General features: G+C 50.4%; 1 protein-coding gene across 14 annotated transcripts in view; it reads right to left on the reverse strand.

Moving 5' to 3' along the window:
* Acacb (acetyl-CoA carboxylase beta) overlaps window positions 1-13,049 on the reverse strand; it is a 110,527-nt gene that overhangs the window by 38,782 nt on the left and 58,696 nt on the right. For 7 of the 14 annotated variants that reach the window (XM_087577587.1, XM_087577584.1, XM_087577586.1 and 4 more), the window contains 10 exons: window positions 11,928-12,009; window positions 10,266-10,411; window positions 8,983-9,133; window positions 6,682-6,816; window positions 4,919-5,065; window positions 3,784-3,972; window positions 3,323-3,385; window positions 2,193-2,293; window positions 925-1,013; window positions 535-659 (listed from right to left, as the gene is read on the reverse strand). In XM_087577587.1, the coding sequence (XP_087433713.1) occupies window positions 535-659; window positions 925-1,013; window positions 2,193-2,293; window positions 3,323-3,385; window positions 3,784-3,972; window positions 4,919-5,065; window positions 6,682-6,816; window positions 8,983-9,133; window positions 10,266-10,411; window positions 11,928-12,009 (1,228 nt within the window). 14 annotated transcript variants of the gene reach the window in all.

Genomic DNA, 13,049 nt, shown 5'->3' on the forward strand with positions numbered 1-13,049 from the left:
CTTCTCAATCCCTGTAGGACCAGACAGCTAGAGCATTACTCTGATTGTCCTAACCCTATGGCTGCATCGAGCACACAGAGCCCGGGAGGTGTCCACCAACTAGGCTAAGAGGGGAGATGGTTGAATTTAGCATATAATCTTTAAAACTGACTCACATATTCAATCAAGAAAATCTGGCACGGAGCAGGTGCTTTGTGTCACTGCCTATTGTAACGAATAAAGTTTTATTGTGCAGCCGTGCCATGAACAATGATGGAGTCAAGCAGTTAGGTCACAGACCCAAACACCTGCAAGGTCTACTACGCCTTCACTTTCTGGATCTTTCTAGAAAATAGTTTGGGGATTAGGCTGGGAATGTGCCTTCGTGACAGAACTTGCCTAGCATTCGTAGGACCTGGATCCCATGACAGGACTGAAAGGGGTGTTGGGAGAGGAAGGGAGAAGATGAGGAAGAAGAGACAAAGAGGAGGAAGAGGAGGAGGGAGGGAAGCCCCTGTGGCTCTCCCCAACCCGGGGGGTGGGCCCCCATCTTACTATCAACATGGTCACCAGCTGGTTCTTCTTGGCCACTTGTGAGTGTGAGAAGATGCAGTCCAGCACCCGAGTCATGTCCGGCTTGAACTGCTCCCTCAGGTTGATCACACACTTGTCATAGTGGGCTGTGGGAGAGACAGGAGACCCAGAAGGGTGAGGCCAGGACACCTCCCCTTCCCCCTGCCCAGTGCTTGTGGCACCCCCTCTCTTGCTCCGCCCAGTGTTGTGGCTCCTCCCCTACTCCGCCCAGAGCTTGTAGCACATCCTCCCTTGCCCCACCCAGAATTTATGGCTTCTCCCCTGCCCCTCCCAGAGCTTGTGGCACCTCCCTCCTCCTTTTGCCCCGCCCAGAGCCTGTGGCCAACACCAGTTGGGGGTGGTGTCTCTTGCCTTGCTGGAAATGATGCTCCACGTTCAGATATCTCCTCAGGAGGTCTAGCACCACAGCCTTCATGTAGCCACGGGTCCCACTGCGGTATCTGATGAACCAAAAGCAGCCCTGTCACCATGCCTACCCTCTCCTGAACACCTGGCTGTCTCCACTCGGCCGTTATGACTTTAAGAAGGTGAAGGAGCCACAGACATGGAGGTCCACGCTTGCAAGAGCACTCCTCCTATGAGGACTATGAGTTGGAGGTGGTCTGAATTATACAGGGAGATCTTTTCTCAGAAAACCAAATGCTGGGATGTAGCTCAGCGGTACAGCATTTCCCTAGCATGTGCAAAGCCCTGGTTGCAAGCAACATTGCCAGGGAAGGAGGATGGAAAGGAGGAGGGGGAAGAGAAAAGGTAGAAAGGAGAGAAACAAAGGGAAAGGAAGACAGAGGAGAAGGGGAGGAGGGGAGAAAAGAGGAAGAGGGAAAAAGAGGGACAGGAAGGGAAAAGAGGGAAAAGGGAGAGGAGGGGCAGAAGGGAGGAGGAGGGGGAAGAGAGTGGGAGGAAGGGAGGAGGGGGAAATAAGGGAAAGGAGGGGGGATAAGGGAATAAGGTAGGAGGAGGGAAGGGTGGGGAGAAGGAGGGAAGGAAGGAGAAATGGTAGGAGGAGGGGGAAGAGAGTGGGAGGAAGGGAGGAGGGGAAATAGGGGAGAGGTGGGGGGATAAGGGAGTAAAGGAAGAGGAAGGGGAGAAGGAGGGAAGGAACGGAGAAGAAAGGGGGGAGGAGGGGAGGAGGGGAGGAGGAGGAGTTGTAAAGCATCTGGAATACAATCCAAATCCTCAGGTCAAAGGAGCTATGACTTGTCCATCAAAGCATGGTCCAGCCTGGGCTGGCACCCAGAACTTATTAGCCCTAGAGAGCACCTACTCAGGCCCAGAGAGGGTGGAAAACCTTAAGAGCTGAGCTACTTAAAGAGGGAAGTTGATTCTTTGACAGATTTTAACCACAAAACAAGACCTTCTGATAAGTTATGCAACACAGAAAGCTGTTTTCAAAAGTCAAACTTGAAGACATTTGCCGAAACACTTTTCATAGATTTCCCTTCCTTTTGAAACAAGTGCGGTATTGTTACCCCTCCACATTTTTTTTCTACGATATTTCTGAACGTGGAGAGAGTGGGGGGAGGCGTTCCTTTTCCACCTCTCGCTCCATGTGCTAGAGGTTGAGGCCAGGGCTTCCTACAATGCTACTCAGACCCCCAGAGGGCCTGGGATGCACTTGCCTCTGGATCAGCTGCACGATGCTCTGTGTGTTCATGAAGAAGGCCTCTCGGTCCACCTTACGCTGCAGGGTGGCGGCGTGGCAGTCCAGGATGGTGGCTATCTGGATGAGAACACAAAACAGGTCGGGCCACTGCCAGCCTCATGGATCCAGTCGCTACAGGGTCGGATCATGAAGGGACCCACTGCAGGCTCCCCAGGAGGTCCCAGACTGGTTGTACTCAGAGACCCAAGTCACCTGGCTTCTGCATAACTGCCCTGTTCACCCTGTCAAGGTCTCCCTGGGGACCCTGGAACCCAGAATGACAACAATCTCACAGAGATGTGATCAAACTGTATGATGGTTCGATCCACGTCCCAGATAGGACCCAGAAGAGGAAGGAGAGTCCAGCGACCGTGTGGGCGCAGGAGTGGGAGGCTTAGAGTTCATATGATTGGTGTGCCTGATTTTTTAAGGTACCGTGGCATGGGGGTGTATGCACGTGTGTGGGTGAGCGTGCATGTGAGTATGTGGGTGTGTGTGCATGCATGTGCGTGTGTGTGTGTGCGCATGTGCGTGCACGGTATATATGAGGATATATGCACCCCTGCACATGTGGAGGTCAGAGGATAACTTCCTGCGATCGGTTCCCTCCTTCTACCCTCATATGGGTTCTGAGGATCCAACTCAGGCGGCCATCCTTGTTTGGCAAGCATCTCTACCTGCTGAGCCATCTCCCAGCCTCCCCCCAAAGAAGGATTTTTAAAGAAAACTAAAACTGGAACTCGAGAAATTCTAGAGAAGTTCCAAGCACAGCCTTCTCTCGGTGGGGGGCGCCTTCACTTCTGGTTGGAATACAGCTGCCTTCCTGCCCCAGCTGTGTGTATCTGCTGAGTGGGGAGCCACTCGTCACTCATCCTCCGTACCAGCACCCTTGGCAAGCATCTGACCCTCGCCTCTGCCCCCGCCCCTCCCCTGGCAGCCACTAATGACTTCCTTTCTACACTGATCGCCTGTTCCGGACATTTCCTATGAGCAGCTCAAACATCGTGTGGTCTTTCGACCGGCTCCTCGCCCTTAGCACGAGGGCTTATCCTTGTGGGAGCATGACTCAGAACTTCGTTCCTCTATATGGCTGAACAACATTCCAACCTTCAGGAGCTCGGGCTGAAGCTCAGTGGTAGAGTGCTTGCCTAGCATGCCTGAGGCCCAGCACTGCAAAAAACAGAACAGACAGTTGCATGCAGTCTTTAGAATTGTTGACCTCTGGGAATGGCCTGAATTAACTTCACAGCTATGAGCTTCAAAACCTGTGACCCAGGAACAAGGTTCTGCAGGTAATGACCTGAGTCAGCCTGGAGGGGACAGAGTTAGTTCTATCTGCACCCGTGACTTCCCCCTGAGCCTGAGCAGTTTTGGTGTGAGGCCCCGGGACTGGGGCATACATCAAATGCCTGACCCGTGGGAGAAAATACCTGAGTTCTACGGGAAAGGTTAAAAAGAAACCTTGGGCCCACAACATTTGGTGCTAGCCCAGCTTACGAGAGGCCTGACATAAGTATGGGCCTAGGTGTGGCTGGCCGGGGCTGGCTGGAGCGGGCCAGGGCATGCACCTGCTGGCTGGGGAACTGGCAGAGCACCGAAGTGATGTTGCTGGCGTACTGCGCCATCACCCTGCGGACTGCCTTCTCCACCGGAACCGGGATGCGGCCTGCCACGCTGGTCATGATCTCCTGCAGCTCCAGCAGAGGTAGGGAGGGATGCCGGAGAGTCATCATGAGCTTCTCCACCCAGTCCTTCAGCTGCAGGAGACAACCACATCAGACATCTCTCATGCGTGCACACCGCAGTTCGCGTGGGCGTCCAGATCTGCCATGCGCACCACCGTTCTCGCAGGTGTCCTTGTATGCGGTGCGCACCACAGTTCGCATGGAAGTCCCCATCTGCAGTGCGCACCACAGTTCGCATGGGCGACGCCGTCTGCCGAGTGCACCACTATAGACCATGCACGCTCACCCAACTCGATTCACTCAGGCTATACCCTCCATGGAGAAAGGCCCCGGAACATAGTCGCTACTTATGACTCACGGAGATTTAGGCCCAGCAGCCTCTGAGGTAACCTAGAGTAGGGTTGCCCCAGTCTCCCCACACAGGGGGGACCCATACCCTCTCTGGGTAACTAGAAAGCCAACATGGTGTGGGGGAGCAGATGAGGTCACATGACAAGCTTATGCTGTGGGCCACTTGCTTAGTGCCAAGTAAGATCCAAAGATCTTTACCCGTTTCCCTTTTCAGTTTATTTTAATTATTTTTAAATAAAACGCATGTGTTGTCTATGGCTGCGTGTAGGCTGTGCACATGAATGCTGGTGCCCTCCCAGGTCAGAAAAGGGTATTGGATCCCTGGAGATGGAGTTACAGACACTTGTGAGCTGCCCCACGTGGGTGCCCTGGAAGAGCAGTACATGGCTCTCAAGCCAGCCACTGGGCGAGCTCCGCACTCCTCAGCTGCTTTTCTCATTTCTCAGAGACAGCCATAGCAAGGCACAATTGCTCTCACCGTTCGAGATGGAAATGAAAACAGAGAGGCCACTTGAGTCACCCAAAACTCCTCAGATGAAAAAGACTTCCTGTGACCGTGGTACTCCACACAGAGCCCACCCCCACCCCCCACCCTCCCACCCCCCCCCACGCCGCCACCCCCCTACCCCCCCCCCGCCGTGCACACCTGGGCCCCGCAGGTCCTTACCTTCATGCTGAAGAAGGGCTCGGGCAGGCAGTAGCCATTCATGACATTGGTCAGATTTTCCAAGACGCTGTGGAACACCTGATGCAGCCTCTCCCCGAGGATGGGCAGAGTCTGCTGGGCGGGGAGCTCCCCTGTGAACGGCTGTGCCTGTGGGACATGAGGGCGTGTCAGGGACAGGAGAGAGAGCCTGTGAGACACGAGGATGGGTCACACAGGTCACATGTGCACGCACAAACACAGTACACATATCATACATGCACACAGTAGGGAGAGAAAAAGAGAGGAGTGAAGATAGTAAGTTATGTATATTTAATCACAGTCATAAAAATCATGGAAATCTGGGTAAAGTACTATGTTAATAACACATCAGTGGAGGTTCATCATGACAAATGATATGATCAAAATAGTTACATTAATAGTAATTAGTAATAAATATTGTTAAATTAATAATAGGAAAACTGGGTGCATGGAACATGAGAATCCTTTGTAGGATCTCTAAAATCTGTGAATCTAAGAATACATGAAGCCTAAAACCTAGTTTATACAGCACATACTAACTGAACAAAATAACATTTTAAAGGTGTCCCCAGATCACTCACAGAACCTGGCAATATTATGCCTACAAATATAAATATATATACACATATGCATATACATATATATATACACACACATATATATCATATACATACAGGCACACACACATATATACATATACACATACACAGATATACACACATATATACATATACACATACACAGATATACACATATATACATATACACATACACAGATATACACACATATATATATACACGTATACATACATATACATACACATACAGACATGCACACGTACATACATATACATAAACACATACACAGATATACACATATACATCATACATATACATACACATATACATATCACATACATATACACATACATATATACACATATACATACATATACATAAACACATACACAGATATACACATATACATATACATACATATACATACACATATACATATATACACATACATATACACATAATATACATATATACACATATACATATACACATACACATGAACATACATATACATACACATGCACACATACATACACATATGCATACATATACATATAATACATATACATACACATACATATATGGGTAATGAGATAGCTCAGCAGATAAATGCTGGCCATACAAATCTGAACCCACAGTAGGAACGAATCAACTCCCCAAAGTTGTCCTTCAACCTCTACTCACACAGGATGGTGCACACACACACACACACACACACACACATACACCATAATAACACCAACAACAACAATAACACTAATAATAAAATAAAAATTCAAATCCAATGTGGAGTGCTTGCCAAGCATGATCAAGACCTTGGATTTATCCCCAGCACTGAAAGTAAGCAAAAGGCAGCTTCATCAGCAAGCTAAGAAATCTTATCTCGTGACAGTGGGCTTCCCACGCCTGGGGCAGATCCTTCCAGCCAGGGAGGGGAGAGAGGGAAAACCACAGTCATCGTTGGGGAGGGGCCCTGCTTGGATCTTGGTCTTTGCTCCAAGCAAGATTAAGAGCTAGGAAAGGAACGGAGAGGATGGGGCGTGGCTGCCACGGTCCATCACCATCTGAGCCCAGTGTCTGCGAAGGACGCAGACTGGTACAGGAACGGAGAGACACGGTGGGACCTTCTGGGCCAGCCTGAGCAGCTAGGATCACGGGCCACATACCGCGTGCACTTTTGAAGGGTCATCGAGTTCTAGCTTTGCCACCACGCAGCCAGCCTCCAATACCGCCCCTGGTCGCTTGATGTACTTCACCCGGCCGCTCTCTTGCACGTTCAGGGTCATGATCATCTTCATCACCTGTTTGGCAGAGGGGACAGGTCAGAGTTCCCTGGGCCGGCATCCGGAGTCACCAAAAGCTAGCCGCTGTGGACAACAGGGGTGCATCATGGTGACAGCAAACCTCTGGACACCGCTCACACACAAGACAAGGAACCTGCCATTTCTCCCAGGCTGCTGTGCACCAGGCACGGGCGCCATGCAGGAATGGGCCCCAATAAAAGGACAGCCAGGGAGGCAGGTGTGTGTGCTGCCCACTTTACAGACACAAAAACCGCTTTTCTCTTTTCGGTTTCCGGGGCTAGGAGCAGAAATCGGGGTGTCATGCATGCTAAACAAACACTCTACCCACTGAGCTGCAGCTTCTAACTATTTTCAAAGGAAGCCCTCTGTCTCAGAAACACAGTTAAATCCTATTACCCGCAATGGTTAGTATAAAGTCAGTTGCAGGGTAATAGATTGCACTGACGGTGGCTGTGCCACATGACTATAAGGATGCTGACCCGTCTGGTAAAGTGCAGCACACACTTAACACTAAGACAGTCGGCAGCAGCGTCTTGCATTCCATGCTTGGACTGCCACCTTCCAGGTCTGTGCAAATATGCTATGCAATGTCCACATGACAAAAAAGTTGTCCAGGACATATTTCTCAGAACGGGTCTGTGATGGTTTGTATATGCTTAGCCCAGGGTATGGCCTTGTTGGAGCAGGTGGAGCTTAGTGGCCTTATGGGTGTGGTCCTGTTGGAGAAGGTGTGGCCCTGTTGGGTGGGTGTGGCCTGTTGGGGAGGCGTGGTTTGTGGGTGTGACCTTGCTAGAGGAGGTGTGGTCTTGGATGTGGCCTTGTTAAAGTGGGTGTGGCCTTGTTGGAGTAGGTGTGGCCTTGTTGGGTCTGTTTACAACAGTAAAACCTTATCTAAGACAGCGTCGCATCGCTGAACAACACACTTTCCTAGAGCTACCCTACCCACTCCCAGCTGTAAAAAAGCAGACATTCAACCCCATGCCCGTGGTTGAGGGCACACTCCAGAAAGTGCTTTGGAAAATAAAGCTCCTGCCTGCAGTCTATCCTGTGACCCATCTGCCTGACTGGGTATCTGAAGATGCCCGAGACATGAGATTCGTGATCACGGTACCAACGTGGAGCCACGGGACCATGCTGCTCCTTGCTCAGCTGTCCCTATGCCCAAGAACCCCATATGCCGTCACCTCTGCAAGTTCCAAGCACTGCCCTGTCTTTGAACCTGGGTGTCCCCTCCGTAAATTGGCAGCTAATCCTCTCCCTCACAGAGAATAATGGAGGTGAAGAGCCCGGTCTGTGCAGGAAGGTGTTCTATCCATAGCAGCCATTCACTTTACTCACGGCAGAGAGCTGACGCCAAGCTGGAAGTTTGGCTCTGGGTGCTCTCAAGCAAGATCCTCAGTTCGCCCTGCAGGGTCTGGCTTCTTCATGCATACAACAGGAATCACCTGTGTGCCCACCTCAGGAACATGCTGACGTTATAAATGACAGGACTGGAGTATAGCTCAGTGATACAACACTTGCCTGAGGTGTTTTAGGGCTTAGAGTCCGTTCTCAGTTCAGTAATGTGTGTGTGCCTCTGTGTGTGTGTGTGTGTGTGTATATATATATATATATATATATATGTGCGTGTGTATATATATATGTGTGTGTATGTATGTGTGTATGTGTATAACACATATACATATATACACATATACAAATATATATGTGTGCATACATATGCATACACATCATTTGCATATAGCTATATAGTAAGTGCACTTAGATCAGCAGCCACTGGATGGTCAGTGCTCAGTCCACGATGGCCTGTGGTTTTCATTTTGTTTTGCTTTTGTTTTTGCAGACAAGATTTCTCTGTGTAGTCCTGGTTGTCCCAGAACTCATTCCATAGCGCAGGCTGGCCTAGAACTCAGAGATCCTCCTGCCTCTGCCTCCTGAGTGCTTGGATTAAAGGCGTGTGACACCACCACCATGGCGCCACGCAGTTCTTGCTCCTTCCCGGGAGATGTATGCTATCTGAGCTCTTTTAAAAGTATCCTTTGGATACCACAAGGAGTTCGGGTGAACCTCGGAGGCCGACGAGCTTGCCAAGGCCCATTCTCTGAGAAACTGGACTGAGACAGGGTTTCAGGCCCACAGCTCCAGGGCAGGCTCTGCGCTCACCTCCATCTCAGCATAGCTGCTCCCGACTTCCACGTGCTGGCCATCCTCCACCGTGTACTGCATCAGCTTCCCAGCCGAGGGGGATCTCAGGACGGTGGGGTCGTTTTCCTTTTCAAACACGCATGTCTTATTGCCGATAGTGATCCGGTAACTACGGGAAGTGGGGGGGGGAGGAGTGTGGAAGATGAACGAGGCCCAGCAAGGGTGCCAGACTTTAGGGGAATCTCCCCGTTTCCAGGGCAGGCATTTTCAGCACCCTCTGTGAGGCATTAGGGCCTTTATTTCTTCTGGCTAAAGATTAGTTTCTATTACTGACATAATCCCCCCAGGTCCTGCCACAGGGAAATCGATCCATCAATAAATCAATCAATACTATTCAATAACTCTTAACTGATTCCAAATCCTTCTAACCAAACTGGGGAAGACAGGCTTTGAGCAGAGCCTAGGAGAAATCTTGAATATTTTTAGCAGCTGGAACGTAGTTATAAGACAGTACTAAGGTATAACTCTAACCTATCTTCCTCTAAAATACTAGGGGTTAAGAAAGGGGTACCCCCCCAAAATTTTTTTTTAAATTAAAAAAATAAAATGAAATAAAAAATAAAAAGGGGTACCCCTCGTTGTTATGACTTCCAGGATGGGCTCTAAGAGGCACACACGTACACGCACTTTCACACATGCACGCGCGTGCGCACACACACACAGGCACACACACACACGCTCCCACACACGCACGCGCACTTTGTTCTCTTTGGGGAAGGTCTGGGTGGCCTCCTCTTCCTGGGTCATCCCTGTAGCACTGTGACTTCAGCACGGTCAGGCAAATGGGAGCTGGAAGTACCTGTACCCATCATGCAATGCTCCATGCTAGAGCTTGCAGCATCCAGCATCCGCCCACCTCATCTTCTGTCATAGGCTGGAAGCCCAGGAGCTGTGACGTCAGTGTCCCTCTCCATAGCTGGGCATGCTGCTCACAGCAGCTCACAGACCAGCCGCTGGATCCTGCATCTGTCCCACACCCAACCACAGGAGGCAGCTGGTCCCTCCCCACTCAGCCCGCAGACTATGGAGCTGGTTGCTATGTCCTGTTTGGCTCTAAATCCTCTGGTGCTGCCTGGGGTCCCTTACCCTCCAATTCTTGCCAGGTGCATGGAGTTCCAGCCACGCACTCCGTCCAGAAGCCCCACAATGAACCAGAGAACCCTAGTTTGCATGGCACGTCCCACAGAGGGAGCTGCGCATCCTCCGTGCTTCCCCACACGGCAGCTGCAGCCCTCACGCACCTGTCCACCTCTTCCTTCATGTATGTAGTGTAACTGCTACCATTGTAGGACAGGAGCAGGCCCCCATCGTTCAGCCGGTGGGCATCGATCTCGATGTGGCAACCATTCATGATGAGGACAAACATGGTCAGGGACTGCCGGGCCACCTGTGGGGACAGGCTCACGTCAGAATCCCCATGATGGTGGTTCACGGGCTAGCAGCCTACTGCCCTGGACATGGACAAAGGCTTCCGACTGCAGACACAGGGCTCGTGCACCACTGTGGCGGGGACTGCAGCTTTCACTCTGGGTGAGCACCTTGCGGAGGCTTCGTATGAGGCCTAGCCCACTAAACCGTGTGCTTCCCACATTCCGGTGCCAAAACCCAGCCTCAAACGAGATCTTACTGAGCAGTGAGATCGCTGGTTCAGTTACACGCGTCATGAGGGTGGGCCCTTCTTAGTAGTCTTATAAAAGAGACCCCAGGGTTGTGAGATGACACAGTGGCAAAGGTGCTTGCCATCAGGTCCAACAAGCTGAGTTTGATCCCTGGGACCCACAGGGCAGGAAGAGAATGAACTCCCGGAGGCTGCTTTTGACCTCCACGCACACGCTGTGGTATTCCTGTACACACGTATGCATGCATGTACTCACACTCGCATATGCACATACACATAAATAAAGAAATTCAATTTAAAACAAATTTTTTCGGATTTTCAAGACAAGGTTTTTCTGTGTAGCCCTGGCTGTCCCAGAACTCCCTCTGTAGAGCAGGCTGGCCTTTTGAACTCACAGAGATCCACCTGCCTCTGCCTTCCAAGGGCTGGTATTAAAAGGCTTGCACCATCACTATATGACTTCAATTTAAAAACTTTAAAGGGACTCCAAAGGGCTCCCTTGCTCTCCTCTACCACATGAAGACACACAGCAAAGGAAGCTACCAACCAGAGACCAGGAAACAGGCCCTCAGAAGGTACTGAATTGACCCCTGCCATGACCCTGGTTGCCCTGGACTTTCTTTCTGCTGTTTACAAGACCCTGCTCTATTGTATTTTGCTATAAAAACCTGAATAGGGGTTGGGGATTTAGCTCAGCGGTAGAGCGCTTGCCTAGCGAGCGAAAGGCCCTGGGTTCGGTCCCCAGCTCCGAAAAAAAGAAAAAAGAAAAAGAAAAAGAAAAAAAACCTGAATAAACAGATACACCTGAACATGGACTATGGCTTACTAGAGAGCTGGGATATTGGAGGGGAGCATGCGCAGTGAGCTCAGCCCAGGAAGGAGGCATGCGCAGTGAGCTCTGCCTAGGAGGGAGCCCTGTGCGGTGAGCTCTGCCTAGGAAGCAGGCATGCGCAGTGAGCTCTGTCTAAGAGGGAGGTGTGTGCAGTGAGTGTGGCCCAGGCTCCGCACTTCCATACCAATGAAATACCAGCCCAAGGCTTACCCTCATGCGTATATCTTCCTAACACACACATGCATTACATCACACATACACAAATGATTTCGGATAAAAGGCAGCCTTCTTTAGGTTCCACTCAAGATTCCCCTTCTATACACAGACTATTCAGGATTGAAGGCCAGGGATACACTGCTGAGATCCCACTCCCCTCCAGGTTCACAGATAAAATGAAACACGTTCCCATCAGTTTCAAAATGGCGGGGATTTTTGAGATGCACGGGCCTTTACCTTGAGAACATATTTGATGCCTCCGTAAATCAACTCAACGTCCACGATGTTCAGCAGAGAATCAGCCGGGAGGACCTGACCCCTGCAGGGAGAGTCGTGCCTATCATCAGTCCAGGAAGGAGCAGAGATCTCTATAGCACCCCCTTGGGCTCAGTGACACCTTCCATGGCCCTCGGGAGGCTGAGGTGGAACTCCATGGCAGAGTAGACACCCCTGTGTACGAAGCCCTGGGCTCCATTCCCAGTATCAACCAAGCTGTGAGTCATGTGGCTTTGGCCCTTCCTGGGCATCAGCAAACCAGACGGAGCTGAGTTTTATTAAAAGCGTAGGACACAAATCCCAGAGAGGAACTGGTACCTACTGAATGGACCCACGCCATGACCCGGGATATCCCGGCCTCCAGAACTGAAAGCAATGTCTTCCATTGTTTACAAGACCCTGCGGTGTGGTATTGTTTCATAAAAACCTGAATAGACAGTGACACCTGTACGTAGATTACAGCTTACTGAAGAATGGGTCATTTTAAAATGGCTTCAAATCTTCTGCTGGGAGAAAAGCCCCCCATGAAAGTCAGGTTATATATCTATAAACGTGGCCCTGGGAAGGTGAGGCAGGAGGGTAGTTAGCTCAGGAAACAAACACAGACCATTTCAACAAAAATATATGTGGGATCAGGGCTGGAGAGTTGGATCAGCAGCTAAGAGCACTGGATGCTCTTCCAGAGGACCCGGGTTTAATTCCCAGCACCCACATGGCGGCTCAGGACTGTCTATAACTCCAGTTCCAGGGCATCCGACACCCTTACACTCACATATATGCAGACGACCCACCAATCAATGCATATAAAGTAAAAATAAGTAAACTGTTATATGTATCAGCATTTATAAGCAAGGCAAATATGTCCTGTCTGTGACCTGCCCTCCTTAGCACATGGGCGGTCCCTCAAAGGGGACAAGCGGCCACTGCTGGTTTCCCTTCCGTGCTTTTTGTGGGGACATTTTGTCTTTCCTTCGTCACAGCACTTCTAGAGAGGGATATTTGTTCCCATGGCTGGGGCAGTCAGGGAATGGTCTCCTCTAGTAGGCAGGAGACATAATTTCCACTGTCACCTTACAATGCACA

This window comes from Rattus norvegicus, chromosome 12, assembly GCF_021556685.1.
Source record: "Rattus norvegicus strain SHRSP/BbbUtx chromosome 12, alternate assembly SHRSP_T2T, whole genome shotgun sequence".
Lineage (NCBI taxonomy): Eukaryota > Metazoa > Chordata > Mammalia > Rodentia > Muridae > Rattus > Rattus norvegicus.